Source organism: Rhineura floridana, chromosome 9, assembly GCF_030035675.1.
Source record: "Rhineura floridana isolate rRhiFlo1 chromosome 9, rRhiFlo1.hap2, whole genome shotgun sequence".
Classification (NCBI taxonomy): Eukaryota; Metazoa; Chordata; class Lepidosauria; order Squamata; family Rhineuridae; genus Rhineura; species Rhineura floridana.
In genome coordinates, this window is record NC_084488.1 from 39,504,922 (window position 1) to 39,521,390 (window position 16,469).

The following is a 16,469-nucleotide window of genomic DNA, read 5'->3' on the forward strand; positions in this document are numbered from 1 at the left end:
TGGTTCATTTCCAAGTCAGTGCATGTCCTGTAACTTCCTGCTGAAATCCCTCTACTTTTTATACCATAAAAATGTGTGTGTTGAGGGAGTTATCCCATTTTTGTTGCTTTATAGCCTCTCCTGACAGCAATAATGTGGTAGCATTGGGGAAGCACAGCAGAACCACAAACGAAGAATAAATCCACCACTAATGAACTGCTATTGTGTCAAGAACATGTTGCAGAATACATGCGCAATAGAACACCAATCTGGAGGAGCCATTTGCCTAATGGTACAACTAACCCTTCTCAGCTTTTATGCTGCCTCCTCCAAATAGTTTCTATGTTTGAAAAGTTGCTTAAATCTGTATCATGTACTCCACAGGGTTAAAGAGACTCTCGAGAGATCTTGGGATGACAGTACTGATTCTCATCCACCTTGTGCAGGCACAGTTTACTACCGTCATGAGAAAGTCCATCACTCAGTTAAATTCCCTAAGTGGAATCCACATTTGCAAACCTATGCTTTCCCCACATCCCTTTATTTCCTGACACCTCTTAAGGTGCATGTGCTTTCTTGACTCCAAGCATCAAACATGGCAGTGCATTATCAAATATGCCAACTTGGAGATCTTGTGTTCACATCCCAGTCCAAACTGCTACAGGTAGGGATGAAAGGATCTGTCAGTTTTAGTTCTTTCACTTTATCATTTTTGCAGTCTTAAATTCAGCTCTCCTCATTTCTGCAGCAATTTATTTTAAAAAAATCCTCATGAAAATTCTTCAGCATTTTGGTGTGACCTTTTCCTAATAAACACAAATTTGTATGCATTTTTAACTAATGTACACATTTTTGCAAGCAATTTCTCTTAATATAATGCATGTTTGTATGTTACTTTCACTAATATATTCATTTTCATGCCAACTTTCCCCTAATCTATGCATTTTTGTAAACATTGTTTGGTTGCAGAACTGCATTGCAAAATTTGGAGAAGTGCAAATTTTGAAGGAATGCTATGTTTCAGTTTCCATATTGTTTCAGAATTGCAAATTTGATAAATTCAGCTTTAAATCTGAACTGAATGGAATTTCTCCCTTAGCCCTAGCTACAACTCTTCTATCCCAAATACTGTAAGACATATGATAATGTAACAGTCACATTTTATTTAGCTATTTATATAAAATGTTCATATCCCACCACTCCTTCCATTTGGAGCCCAGGACAGCTAACAACAAAAGAAAACAACAAAATTTAAATTACAAAATCATAGTAAAACTATAATAAAAACAGTAGTGATAATATTAACAAAACCTCAACCAGAGAATATTTTCTTCATATTCCAAAAGTCTCTTGCAGTGCTATGATGTAAATTTGATTTATTGTGGTGGTGGGCTGATACTTCAGATTGTTTAGTTTTGTAATGAATTGCATATAATTATGTTGCATCCTACTCTGGAATTGATTTTAATGAAGCACAGGTTATAAATTGCCTAAGTAAATAAAATAAGCTTCCTCTTAAACATCTCTAGAGTGGGGGCAGACCAAATGTCACTTGGGAAGGAGTTTCATAGGAGAAGTGCCACCACCAAGCATGCCCTGTCTCATGTCACTGCCCTCCTAGCCTCTGTTACAGGCAGGAAATTAGCAGGACCTCTCCTGCTGATCATAAAACATGAGATGATTGGTAAGGGGAGGTACTCCTTCAGGTACTTTGGTCCTAAGATGCTTTATATGCTAAAAGCAAAATCATGAATCGGGCTCAGAAGCTCACTGGTAGCCAGTGCAGCACCTTCAGGATCAGGCTGACATGATCCATCTGTGCTGCTCCTGTCAAGAGCTAGGCAGTCACATTATGCACCAACTGCAGCTTCCAGACCATCTTAAGAACATAAGTAGAGCCTGCTGGATCAAATCAGTGGCCCATCTAGTCCAGTATCCTGCTCTCACAGTGGCCAACCAGATGTCTATGGGAAGCCCACAAGCAGGACTTGAGCACAAGAGCACTCCCCCACCCCTGCATTTTCTAGCAACTGGTATTCAGAAGCATACTGCCTCTGACTGTGGAGGCATAGCATAGCCATCATGGCTAGTAACCACTGATAGCCCTATTCTCCATGAATTTGTTGAATCCTCTTTTAAAGCAGTCCAAGTTGGTGGTCATCACTGTCTCCTCTGGGAGCAAGTTCCATAGCTTGACTATGTGCTGTGTGAAGAAGTACTTCTTTTATCTGTCCTGAATCTTCCAGCATTCAGCTTCATTGGATGGCAAAAAAAAAAAAGACCCACATAGAGTGCATGGCAGTAAGCAATAGGGGAAGTCTCTCACAATTTGTGCCTGTTCAATAATGCCAAGTTTCAACCTGTTCAAGACAAGTTTTTTGAAAAAATTGGAGAACACAACAATTGGTCGCATATAGTCTTCCTAATGTATCAGCAGAGCAGCTATTGTGAAAACATCAGATTGCTATGTTCTTGTAATTGAGTTTTGCAAGCCACAGAAAGTAAATCATTGACTCAGGCAGACACTGAAAAAGGCACAGCCCAGCTCAGCTTTCCCTTTTGTTGCTCTCTTGCAGATTTCTCTAAAACCACCTACGGTGTTCTAATTCACAGCAAGAAGTTATTGATGCCACCCACTGAAGTCTTTTCCACTTAATAATATGCAAACACTATGGATGCCTCCTAGTTCTTGCTATTAAAACATAATATTTTATTTCAGGCTTGTAAGGCATTTCCCCACTCATTTGTGTCAAGCAACAATCACTTCCAGCCATGCTTTTTTGGTAAAAAATGAGGTGCCAGTACTCAGATCTTGATAAAAATGTTGTGGGTGCCAGCACAAAATTGCTGCCATGGGCAGCAAAAAAAGAGGTGCCATGAGAGTAGTCACTATGGATGGAAAGATCTGTCTGTTTCAGATCTCTCAGTTTCTCATTTTTCCAATGTTAAATTCAGTTCTCTACTTTTCTACTGCGATCTGTAAAAAAAAACCTCATGAAAATTCTCCAACATTTTTGTGCGATTTTCTCCCAATAAACACATTTGTAGGCAGTTTTGACAAAGGTGCAGATTTTTGCAAGCCATTTCTTATCATTTCAAGCCTTTTTGCATGTTATTTTCACTCATGTATTCATTTTTATGCACACTTTCCTCTAATATATGCATGTTTGTAAAAACTGTTTAGTTGGCAAACTGCATCCCAAAATTCTAATAAATGTGAATTACGAAGGATGGCTGGATTCCGGTTCTCATGTTGTTTTGGAAATTGCAAATTTGATAAATTCTGCTTGAAATTTGAACTGAATTGAAATTCTCACCCATCCCTAGTAGACACACACACAAAAACTGCCTTCAGGTGACCAGCCATGAAAGCTGTACAAAAGGTGATTGCAGTCGAGGGGCGAAATAAGACACAGAGACATCAGCTTGGGTTGAACAAGGGCCACTTTATTAAATTACAGCAAACAAAACCCAATTTAAAGTGACCTGCAGAGGGAAACCTAGGTGCGGGAACTGTCTATAAGCAAGTAGCTTGCCACACAGCTCTTGGGCAACCAGCCCCTGCTGGGGCAAGGGCAAGCCCATCTGCTTACCCTTTACCCTGGCCACACCTTGTAGGTGAGTAGGGGGGCCTTCCCACGTCATCCCCACCCAGGGCCAGATAACCCTTGGGTAGATGAGATAAGTTGGCCCCAGAAGCAGCCCATATCCTGCCCTCGAGCCATAAAGCCCTGACAGACAGGCCTCTGGAACCGCCAATCACCTCCAAAGGTGCCTAAGGGGGCCACCTAGCTGTCCTTACCTATTTCCCTTCCCGCACCTTCCCGCACCAGTGCAAGATGCATAGCCTGGTAGGGCATTGACCTGTCAAATACACTCAAGTTAGCCAAATAAGCCAAAACCACCTATTAAACACAACGCCCCCTAACCCAATTCCGTCCCGCTCCCATGGTGTGGAGCAGGCAAAAAACCTGCCCGCCAACGAGGGTGGGCAGGATAAAAATTCCTACTCGGCCCCGAAGCAACCCCTAGGCACACCATAAAAGAGGGAGGGCGGGGTGGGCGTCACGCTGGCAAAGAGGAAGGTAGGAGGGGCGGCTGGACTTAAATAAGCCCAAAAGCCCTGCCCCTCCACACTGCACATCGCACGCACACAATAGGTGCGACGCACGATGTTGCCCCAAACAAAGATGGAGGCGGCAGCTTCGCCCCCATCTGCAACCATGCCCTGCTCGTCAGCTGTGCGGCGAGCGGGGCATCATTTCCTTTCTTTTCAAGTCACATATGATTAAGTTGAGTGCATTGTGGGCAGACAAGGCCAGTAAACGTTTTGCAAGCTACAAGTGGGACCCAGTAGCAGTTGGCACAGCAACTAACCTCCCGTCGTTTGCATCACTATGGCTTACTAGGTTGGTGCTCTCGCCAATGTGTTTGCATTGTGCCAATCACACCACAACCTTGCCCCTCCCCTTCTCCTTTCCGGTACACTGCAGCAACACCTGTGTCAGGAAGTCAGGTAAGCACTGCTGCCCTGCCCCGCCAAATGCTACAGGTGGAATATGAAACAAAATTGTTGCAGTGTAGAATGCTCCTGTTAAGGTTTCAAGCCAGCCAGCCATTCCCTTTCAAGAACAGTCCATTCCATTTTTCTCTCTGCCATTTTCTATTCCCCACCACAGCTATACAGTGGCAAATTCAGAAGTGCAGGTCCCTTCATGTTAACCATAGCCACATCCCCATTTGTTTTTGTTTTTTGCTGCTGAGTTGAGAATAAAATCCTTGTTAATGCCTTTTCCCACAGACATCTTTAGGAATCAATAAGCATGAAAGGGGAGAGTGGTAGCTACTGAGAAAAGTCTTCTCAGTGGCTGACTCACCTCACCTCCTTTCACTTTGATTGGCTCCAATCAGCAGGAAAACACAAGGAAGCATGTTAGAAGACTCTTCTCAGTGGCTAACATACTCCCCTTTCATGCTGATTGGCTCACAGGATGCTGGAGACAGAGGGGCCCTGCTGGGACCCTGCTCCCAAAAAAGTAAAGGGTCTAAGACCACCACCCCAAACCCCTGATGACTACACCCCTGCCTCACCGCCATTAACAGTCAACATACTGAAGCCACTAAGTATGCTCAGCCCTCTGTTTTTTGCTGGGAGGTCAGACTTGGAAGGTTTTTTCCTGTAAATATTTTGTATACGTATGTAAACCTTGGAGTTCCCCCACATGTGCTGATACCTTACCCTTGTGTGTGGATGGTGACATTTTGGCTACATGGAGGATTAGCTCTCAGAGAATGAGTTCACTGTTAGTATGTACTATTAAGATTTGAACATCGGCAAGACAGAGAAGAGGGAATTCCCAAGATGTCAACTGCAGCACAGGCAGTAACTTTCAAAAAAATTGTCACTTTCAAAAATGTACATGATGTTCTTTCTGTCAGTGCAAGTTTAATAAATGTTTGTGTAGAAACACATGTACACTCCTCAGATCTTTGATTTAGGGTTAGGTTTGGTGAAAACCTGCGCTTGAAAAAACATCAAGCTTCCCACATCTTAAGGCACTGCCAATTTTTGCTAAACCTCAGATATTTTATTCAGTGGTGGTTTCCACTAGCGGAAATCACTTCTGCTCACACAAGCTGAGGCACCCAGTTTTCACCTATCCTTCCTACTTCGTGCAACCCTCTGTGACATATCACATGCTGTTCCAGAGGTCTCCCAACAGTCAGGAACAAATCTGAGGGGGCGTAGAGGGCTTCAGTGTGTGGGGTAGATGAGTACAAATGAGGTGCTCCACTAATACAAAGCCAATATTGGATTATACAACTCCAAATATTCTGCCTTACTGACCTATTTATTGAACATTCATCCTGATTTGCAAGGAGGTTATACAACAATGAATCTGGTTTACTTGCAGGGTGTTTTTATGGCCACGTCTGGACCATACATTTAAAGCATTATTCTACCAAGCTTCAGTTTGTTACGACTGGTGAGAGTTATTAGGAGATCCCAGTTCCTCTCACAGAGCCACAATTCTTACACTGGTTTAACGGTCAACCCCTTTTCCTAGGGAACTCAGGGTATTGCAGGCCGGGGAAGGGAATAGGGGTCCTCTAGCAGCTCTTAGCACCCTTAACAAGCTACAGTTCCCAGGATTCTTTGAGGGAAGCCATAAATGTTAAAGTGGTATAATAGTGGCCTACATTTCCATTATTCATTCATTCATTCATTCCCCACTTTTCAATATATTTCCCTGCCACTTTCTAAACTACAAACAGCCTGTTCCTTTTTTAAAAAATCGATTTCTTGCACTAGGACAATTGAGCACTTTAATCCATTTTAACTGTGTAAACCTAAATTTCCCAGTATGCACTTCAATTCATCCAGCAAAATACTGACAGTCTGAAGGCACACCCATCATTTTCATTGAAGTCCCCAACCTCCACTTAGGGAATTCTGTAAATATCCATTGACAGATAAGAATATTTTGAAATTTGGCTGCCCTGGCATTAATAATTCAGAGTGTTTAGATTTCCTCCAATATTGTAAGTTAGATAAATTATTAATGTTCCAAGTTTTATTTTCTGAGCTTCTTTGGATTAAGGGTAGCATTTAAATATATTTTCACAAATCTTCATCATAAGAAGCAAGTTTATATATGACATACTTACCACTACATACTGAAGAAAATAACACAATGAAGTAAACTGTTTGAGAAATCCAAGCCATTCTAAAAATAAATGAAATATTTTAATGCTCACTTTAAGTATGTACTATATAGTGTACTTCAATGAGATTTCTCGAGCCCATATTTCCAAGATCGGAGTGAGACCTTAACCAAAAGGCTATAAAAAATATAAAGGACATTGCCCAGTAATTTAAAGATGTACAGTGTTTTGTTTTATAAAGATGAATCTTTTTTGCTCACATCTGTATAAGTTATTGGCTGACTTACTGTATATGTTAACATATTCTATGAAGTCCTTTTGTATTAATCATGTACTATCTCATGTCCCTAGTAACCTCCAGACTGGATTACTGTAATGCACTCTATGTGAGGCTACCCTTGAGGTTGGTCCAGAAGCTGCAGCTGGTGCAAAATGCAGCTGGTGCAAAATGCAGCTGGTGCAAAATGCAGCAACGAGACTGCTAACTGGGACAAGGTATCACCAACATGTCATCCCACTGCTGAAAGAATTGCACTGGCTACCTATTATCTACAGGGTTAACTTCAAGCATCTAGTTTTGGTGTACAAAGCACTATATAGCTTGGGACCAAGATACCTGAAAGACTGTCTTATCCCAGTCGATCACTGCGCTCTGCAGGTGAGGGCCTCCTGCACATACCATCTTATCAGGAGGTCCACTTTGCACAACATAGGAAATGGACCTTCAGTGTGGCGGCACCTACTCGTGGAATTCCCTCCCCTTAAATACTAGACAGGAGCCATTTCCGTTATTTTTTTGGTACCTACTGAAGACCTTCGTCTTTCAACAAGCCTTTAAGTTGAGACCTATCCCAGTATGTCTCTGTGTTGGAATTGCTTTTTAATATGTTCTTAAACCTTCTTTTTTAAAAAATAGATGTTTTTAAAGCTTTTTCTAATTTGTTTTAAAGGTTTTTAAAAAAATGTTTTTAAAGATGTTTTGTTTTAATATATTTTAAAATCTGTTTTTATTATGTTTGAAAGTGTTTTTAGTGCTTTTGTTTGCCACTGGGAGGAAGGGCGGGATATAAATTGAGTAATAAATAAATAAAATAATAAATATCTCCTTTTGCCCATTCCAACAATTCTATGCATGCTTTAGTTACTCAGAAGTAAATCTCACTGAGTTCAAAAGGAGTTACGCTCTAGTACATATACTACCTAAGGTGGCAACCTTATGCATACTTAGGCTGCAATTCTAACCCCATTTACTTGACAGTAAGCCCCATTGAATTAAATAGGACTTATTTCTGAGTACACATGGTTAGGATTGTGCCTTTTCTTGGGATAAGCTCCACTAGACTAAGCGGGACTTATTTATGAGAAAGTATGCATAGAAACCGAATAGCCAGCATCTGAGTCCTATGCATCTTTACTCAAAAGCGAGTCCCTTTGTGTTCAAATAGGACTTAATAGTAAGTGTGTTTAGGATTGCAGCCTTAGACCCTGATCCTAGACTCATTTACACTGAAGTAAATCCCACAGGGCAAAATCCAGCCAAGATCACATTGATTTCAATGTTTAAGCCTGCAATCTTATGCTCACATTTGCGCACAAGTCCTATTAAACTCAGAGGGCCTTGCTTTTGAGTAATCATGCTTAAAATTACACTGCAAGTCTCCCCTTTAGAAATCAATGCGACTTACGAGCATTTAATTTTGATTTGGATCATGCTCACAAACTTCTATGGGGGTTAATTCCAATGCAATTGTGCTTAGAGTCACAGCCTGAATTATTGTTGTTTTGGGGAGTTGATTAATAGCTTGTTTAGTTGTAAACAAGTAGTGAATGAGTGAAATGCACTGAGACCATTTCTGCTGCAACCAGTGGTAGAGTTGGTCTGGAATTCCGCTAGCATAAATGGAAAGAAATAATTTTGTCTTGCTTGATTGCATATGTCAACACTAATATAATGCGTTTTTTACAAATAGTTACATATTTTGACTTAGCTACAGTCATTTTTAAAAAGTGTATAAAATGTACATTTAAATGTGCTTTTTAAAACATATGTTTCTCTTAAAATACATATTTCTAAACATATTTTGAGAAAAATGTATTTTAAAATACATTTTGATGCTTTTCCAGCTGAGAACTGTGTCATAACATTCACAGACGTGCACAATGCAATAGTGACATTTCAATCAGTGCATTACTGCAAGAGATAGAGATTAGGTCAGTACATACCAGAATCTAATCAGAAATTAGATCTGCAAAGATCTAATTTCCCATGTATCTCTATGTGTCACCATTTCTAATCCACCTATTTATGCAAAAAGGATGCATGTGATGTTGTAATCAATAGGGCTGTCACCCTAATAAAGAAATCTTGCAGTGCAACCCTGTGCCAGCCTACTCAAAAGTAAGTCTCATTTTGCTCAGTGGGGCTTACTCCCAAGACAGTGTGCAGCATGCTGTGTAGGATTGTACTGTTAGTTGATTGACTGTATGAGCTTTAGTGATTAATCTATTGATTAAATTTGCATTTGAATAAAAATAATTGTTGTGAAACAAGACGCATATGTTTGTTTTTAAATGAAGCATATCTATCTCATAGCAGACATTGTCTTAGAAGAGGCATTTCTCTTTACATTTTTACATGCCATTCTTCACATATATTTTTTTTAAAAAATCTGCTGTCCCATTAATTGGGAGAAACTTTTGAGTTAATTAAAAAGGTTGTTTTTAAATGGATTAATCTAGCTCACTGGTTGATTAAAAGTTACACCTTTAACTTCTAACATTAACAGATCCAGGTTTCTTATATTAGACACCTGAAAGCAATTAAAAAGTAAGCCATGCAGTGGATTCAGATGCATCTTTTATCTGAAAACAATAAAGAAAGTTCATTACCTGGAGAATGTTACCGTACTAGTTGTAACTTTTCTTTCTGAACAAACGCAATCTGTGGTGCCCAAAAAATTGGGGAGCTGGGAGGAGGGAAAGGGAGGAAGAAAAAGGAATACTTAGGGAGGAAATGGACTAGTTCCAGTTATGCTGTGTTATGCTGCCCATGCCGGTGTTTACCTACCTGTGATATTTACTTTTGAGAGAAGCTCACACAGTAAATACTGCTTGTGCTTTTTGGAAAAATATGCACAGCTGACCTAAGTTAACAGAGCTCCATTGACACAGGAGGTTTTTCTTTAAAAACATCAACACAGTTTTGTCCAATTTATACTACAGTAGTTAAGCCCTCTGCTGTTTACTATGGGAACTGCATTGCATAGAACAGGAAAGCATCAAAGTGTACGAGAACATAGATCCCTCACACTCCTTCTGTTTGCAGCTACTTCAGGCTGCTAACTTTGGCTGTCATAAAAGGGAAGCACATTATTAGTTATTTAATTTATTGTTGTGGTGGGGTTTACTGTCAGGACACACACTTGTGCTGCTGATGGGAGCTGGATGGAAGTTGGTTAGAAGTTGGGGAAGGATCATAGCTCAGTGGTAGAGCATCTGCCTTGCATGCAGAATATCCCAGGTTCAATCCCCAGCATCTCTAGGTAGCACTGGGAGACACTCCTACCCGAAACCCAGCAAAGCTATTGTCAGTCAGTGTAGACCACTATTCCTTAACCTTGTGTCCCCAGATGTTGTTGGACTACAACTCCCTTCATCCTCAGACAGCATGGTCAATAGTCATGACCATCCTTAGGGACCCAAACTGGAAGAACACTGGTGTAGACAAACTAGATAGACCAATGGTCTTTCTATGTTCCCAACAAAGTCTCCCACTGGCATCAGTGAGTTTTTCCCCTAGTTCTAAGTACTGTGCTGTGTGTCGGGGTGGGTGGGTTATGAAGGTCCCAGCTGGGAAAGGAAAGCTTAAACCTCACTGTGAAGAGATGCTGATAGACATTGTTGCCCCCTGCACAGCTCTGCAGCTGACCCAACACACAGCTGAAGCATGGGAGCCAGAAGAATGGGAAGTAAGGATATTAGGCGGGGGGGAGGACACAGAGGGCGTCCCACAGCAGATTAAAAGGCAGCATCAGAAAGCATTCCTTCTTGGTTCCAGGAGCAGGAAGAGGAAGGGGACAGCAGTAAAGGAAGACAGAGGAGACGAGGAGACAGAGCAAAGAAAGACACAAGGGGAGACACAGTAGGTGGTAGAAGAGAACAGGACATACTATTAAGGAAAGCAGGCCTGCCACAAAGACTACTGGAAGCCAGAAAAGGGAAGAGAGGAGAAAAAGGGGCCAGGAGCCCACAACCCCAGTGGTGAGTCAGTGAGTGGGAAAGGGAAAGAAAGACAGATAAAGTAGATGCTGGGGAGGGAGAAAGCACAGTGAGGAACTGAACTGGCCAGAGACATGAAATAAAAACAAAGAAATCATAAAAAAGGAGTGTCCAGTGGTGAAAAGGGGATAACCAAACTCTAGAAATAAGGCCCCACCAGCTGGTTCTCTGAAGGGAAGAGACCACCTGGGGTTCTGAGGACTCCTGGGACCTTAGACAGGTAGCAGCTGACCTTCCCCTACTCATGTCCTAGAGGGCTAATGGTAATCCCCCCCAGTCTGTTATTTTGTCTTAAAAAAACACACAGCATGATTGCTCATCATATCATTAATAAAATATGCATTCAGGAGATATTATGAAATGTGTTCAGGATCAGTAAGAATCTTGTGACACCACAAAAGACTAATACATATATTGTGGCACAATATATATGTTGGTCTTTTAAGGTGCCACAGCTCTTTGTAATTTTTGCAAGAACAAACTAATGTTTGAGACAATCCATAGGTGAAATCCATCAACATCCACATTGAAACATATACCAAAGTTCCTACTGTTTAAGCACATCTTACTACTTGTGAGATAACAAATTAGCTTTTTAAGATAAATTTTTTACATATGAACAGCATTATTTAAAATGCTGCTCCTTAATAAACTAGCTGATGATGCTGTTATGAAAACTCTCTAGTTTGCTTATTCCTCACGAAACTCTGTGTAAATGTAAATAACAAAAAGGGATAATTTTGTCAACATATTGAATCTTTCCCTCTGCAGGTTTCTTGGGATCACCGACAGTGCATTGTATTTAATTCCCATGTCAGATTAGGCTGATAGGTTTTCAGAGTCATGAGTTAAATTTGCCAAGAAGTAGGACCACAGTTAAAAAACAACAGAATATTGGGTTGTATTCAATGGTAGAAAGAATGTCTGCTTGAACCAAGTTGTTTGTTGTTGTTATGTGCCTCCAAGTCGATTACAACTTATGGCGACCCTATGAATCAGTGACCTCCAAGAGCATCTGTCATGAACCACCCTGTTCAGATCTTGTAAGTTCAGGTCTGTGGCGTCCTTTATAGAATTGATCCATCTCTTGTTTGGCCTTCCTCTTTTTCTACTCCCTTCTATTTTTCCTAGCATTATGGTCTTTTCTAATGAATCAGGTCTTCTCATAATGTGTCCAAAGTAGGATGACCTCAGTTTCATCATTTTAGCTTCCAGTGACAGTTCTGGTTTAATTTGTTCTAACATCCAATTATTTGACTTTTTTGCAGTCCATGGTATGCGCACAGCTCTCCTCCAATACTACATTTCAAATGAGTAGATTTTTCTCTTATCCTCTTTTTTCACTGTCCAACTTTCACATCCATACATAGAGATTGGGAATACAGTAGGGCCCCGCTTACCGGCGCTCTGCTTACTGGCGTTCCGCTAATGCAGCGGCTTTCCTTCCCTCTTTTAAAGCCGCTTTTGCGGCATTTTGCGGCATTTTCACATGACGCACCCCATTAAAATCAGTGGGGTTCTGCTTTATGGCGGGGGTCCGGAACAGAACCCACCATATAAGTGGGGCCCTACTATACCATGGTCTGAATGATCCTGACTTTGGTGTTCAGTGATACATCTTTGCATTTGAGGACCCTTTCTAGTTCTCTCATAGCTGACCTCCCCAATCTTAGCCTTCTTCTGATTTCTTGACTATTGTCTCCATTTTGGTTAATGACTGTGCTGAGGTAGTGATAATCCTTGATAAGTTCAATGTCCTCATTGTCAGCTTTAAAGTTACATAAATTTTCTGTTGTCATTACTTTACTCTTCTTGATGTTCAGCTGTAGTCCTTCTTTTGTGCTTTCCTCTTTAACTTTCATCAGCATTCTTTTCACATCATTACTGGTTTCTGCTAAGAGTATGGTATCGTCTGCATATCTTAAATTATTGATATTTCTCCCTCCAATTTTCACACCTCCTTCATCTTGGTCCAATCCCACTTTCTGTATATGTTCTGCGTACAGATTAAACAAATAGGGTGATAAAATACACCCCTGTCTCACACCCTTTCTGATGGGGAACCAATCGGTTTCTCCATATTCTGTCCTTACAGTAGCCTCTTGTCCAGAGTATAGGCTGCACATCAGGACAATCAGATGCTGTGGCACCCCCATTTCTTTTAAAGCATTCCATAGTTTTTTATGATCTACACAGCGTCAAAGGCTTTGCTGTAATCTATAAAGCACAGGGTGATTTTCTTCTGACATTCCTTGGTCTGTTCCATTATCCAACGTATGTTTGCAATATGATCTCTGGTGCCTCTTCCCTTTCTAAATCCAGCTTGGACGTCTGGCATTTCTCGCTCCATGTATGGTAAAAGCCTTTGTTGTAGAATCTTGAGCATAACTTTACTTGCATGGAGTATTAAGGCAATAGTTTGATATTACTGCATTCCCTGGGATACCCTTTCTTTGGAATTGGGATGTATATTGAACGCTTCCAGTCTGTGGACCGTTGTTTAGTTTTCCACATTTCTTGACACATTTTTCTCAAAATTTGGACAGATTCAGTCTCAGTAGCTTGTAGCCATTCTACTGGTTTGCCATCTATTCCTGGTGATTTGTTTCTTCCAAGTATTTTAAGAGCAGCTTTGACCTCACATTCTAAAATTTCTGGTTCTTCATCATACGGTTCCTCTGTGAATGAATCTGTCACCCTGGCATCTCTTTTATAGAGTTCTTCAGTGTATTGCTTCCATCTTCCTTTTATTTCATCTCGGTCAGTCAGTGTGTTCCCCTGTTGATTATTCAACATCGCTACACTTGGTTTAAATTTCCCTTTCCTTTCTCTAATCTTTTGGAATAGGGCTCTTGTTCTTCCCTTTTTGTTGTCATCTTCTATTTCTATACAATAACTATTGTAATAGTTTTCTTTGTCCCTACGTACTAGTTGCTGTATTGTTGCATTTAGGGTTCTAACCGTGTTTCTATCTCCTTTTGCTTTTGCTTTCCTTCTCTCTTTAACCTTTTTAAGAGTTTCTTCAGTCATCCACTGAGGTCTTTCTCTCTTTTAACTAGAGGTATTGTCTTTTTGGATTCTTCCTTGATCATGTCTCTGACTTCACTCCATAGTTCTTCTGGTTCTCTGTCAACTAAGTTTAAAGCCTCAAATCTGTTTCTTATTTGATCTTTATATTCTTCTGGGATGTTATTTAAATTGTATTTTGGCATTATGTTTGCTTTGTTGTTCTTTAGCTTTACTCTGATTTTCGATACAACCAGTTCGTGATCTGTACCACAGTCTGCTCTTGTTCTTGCAGAAAGTATGGAACTTCTCCATCTTCTGCTACCAATTATATAATCAATTTGATTCCTATATTGACCATCTGATGATGTCAATATAGTCGTCTTTTTGGTTGCTCAAAATATGTGTTTGCAAGAAACAAATTATTGGCTTCACAAAATTCAATAAGTCTTTCTCTTGTTTCATTTCTGTCTCCTAAGCCCCATTGCCCCATAATTTCTAGTTCTTTTCTGTTCCCTACTTTGGCATTCCAGTCCCCCATGATTATCAGCACATCTTGTTTTGGTGTGTGATCAATTTCCTCCTGTACTTCTGCATAGAATCTCTCCAATTCTTTTTCATCTGTGTTTGCCGTTGGAATGTAGACTTGGATGATGGTTATGTTAATAGGTTTCCTGTTTAATTTCATTGATATCACTCGCTCAGACCTTGCGTTGTAGCTCCTAATTGCTTTTGCTACATCACTTCTCACTATTAAAGCAACCCCGTTTCTTCTTGATTTCTCATTTCCTGCTTGATTGAAAATGTCCCATTCCCTTCCATTTTAATTCACTCACACCAAGTATTGTAATGTTGATATGTTCCATTTCTTGCTTGACAATTTCTAACTTTCCCTGGTTCATCCTTCTCACATTCCATGTTCCTATTGTGTGCATCGTACAACTCCAATCTCTCCTTTCGCATCTGTGCGCATCGGCCTCTGGGCTTCCTTTTGGCTTTGACCCAGCTGCATCATTAATCACAGCGCTACTCGTACTTGTCCTTTGTTCTTCCCCCGTAGTTCGGTGAGTGCCTTCTGACCTGGGGGTCCCATCTTCCAGCACTATCTCATCTTGCAGTTTGGATATTTTGTTCATAGGGTTTTCATGGTAAGAGGTATTCAGAGGTGGTTTACCATTGCCTTTCTCCGAGTTTGGATGCATCTTAGTCTTTTGTCTCAGCTTTGACCATTCTGCCTTGGGTGCCCCTGCTAAGAGTCTAGCCTCTTGGTCTAGACTCCTGATTGCATTGCTCTCAGCTTCTTCCAACACTCTCAAACCCCCCCCACCATGTTAAGGTGTGCATCCAAAAGGGGGGTGAGATGTTGTACTGCCCTACAAATTTGTCAAAATGCAAAGACAATTTGGGTTGGTCTTTCACAGTCCAATCCACTTCCTGTGTAGCTTCGAAGAATTTGGTAACGTGCATCTGAGCTTATGGTGAGTGGTGGCAACACCTGCCATCTCCAAAGATGGAGAATTACATTTTTATGTTTGTTGGTGTTCTTCTTACTTTGCTTCATTCCTGTGTTACTATTGTTTCTACAGAGAACCTAATCTAAATTTTATTTCTCATTATTCATCCTAGAAACCTGTATCAAATTCATTTTTATTAATTCAAAGCCTTTTTATTGGTCAGTGTCATGATTGTGAAGACAGCCTTTTGTGTTTCAAATTGGAGGTTATGTTCTGTTTCTATTTTAGGTGCATTAACAGTTGAATTTGAAACTGCATTTTGACGTAAAATCAGACTGATTACAATATGTTGCTACTTCAGGAATAACTCTAGCTGTTGGAAAAAACAAACTTAGCCTGCCCAAGATGCATGTTTTCAGCCTGCTATGTTTAAACCATTTCCTTTAAGGCAAGGTGGGCATGGTCAATTAAAACATAGAGCACACCTAGCATTTTGCTAGAATATATTTCACCTCCCACTGTTTTATCTTGTGCAAACTGAGACATTCCTGATGTCCACTGGAGACAATTCTACAGAACAGTCAGTGCCATTATTCCACAATTATGTTTGGAGTTTTTTTAGTGTAAATTTTGCAAAGTGTTGCTGTACTTCACATATTCACAGAAACAGAAGCAAAAGAAAATGATTTCCTATGGGAAACTTCACGAAAATTGCAAAGTAAATCAAACATATTTAAAGTGACCATCTGAACTATGTCACCTGTCTTAATAATGTTGCTTCCTCCCTGCTAAAACAAGATCAGCACAGTACATGTCTTGTTTCTATTATTTGGGCTGATTGCAGGTGTTGCCACCACTCACCATATGCTCAGAGACACGTTACCAAATTCTTCCAAGCTACACAGGAAGTGGATTGGACTGTGAAAGACCAACCCAAATTGTCTTTGCATTTTGACAAATTTGTAGGGCAGTCCAATATCTCAGAAAGGTCAGGTCTCCTGCTACCCTGGTGCATTCACTATAGCTGCCCAATTTCCCTGCTTTTTAAAGTTTGATAGAAATATCTGTGTGTTATAGGTATGTTCT

General features: G+C 40.4%; 1 protein-coding gene across 2 annotated transcripts in view; it reads right to left on the bottom strand.

Moving 5' to 3' along the window:
• The window catches only part of KLKB1 (kallikrein B1), a 35,667-nt gene extending 25,983 nt beyond the window's left edge, over positions 1 to 9,684 (bottom strand). Inside the window, exons 1-2 of one of the 2 annotated variants that reach the window (XM_061583856.1) lie at positions 9,535 to 9,684; positions 6,649 to 6,707 (exon numbers count right to left, since the gene is read on the bottom strand). In XM_061583856.1, coding sequence (XP_061439840.1) covers positions 6,649 to 6,706 — 58 coding nt within the window. In that variant the 5' untranslated portion in view covers position 6,707; positions 9,535 to 9,684. The remainder of the gene's footprint in view (positions 1 to 6,648; positions 6,708 to 9,534) is intronic. The other variant, XM_061583855.1, reaches the window with a different exon arrangement.
• Between the last annotated feature and the right edge of the window lie 6,785 nt (positions 9,685 to 16,469).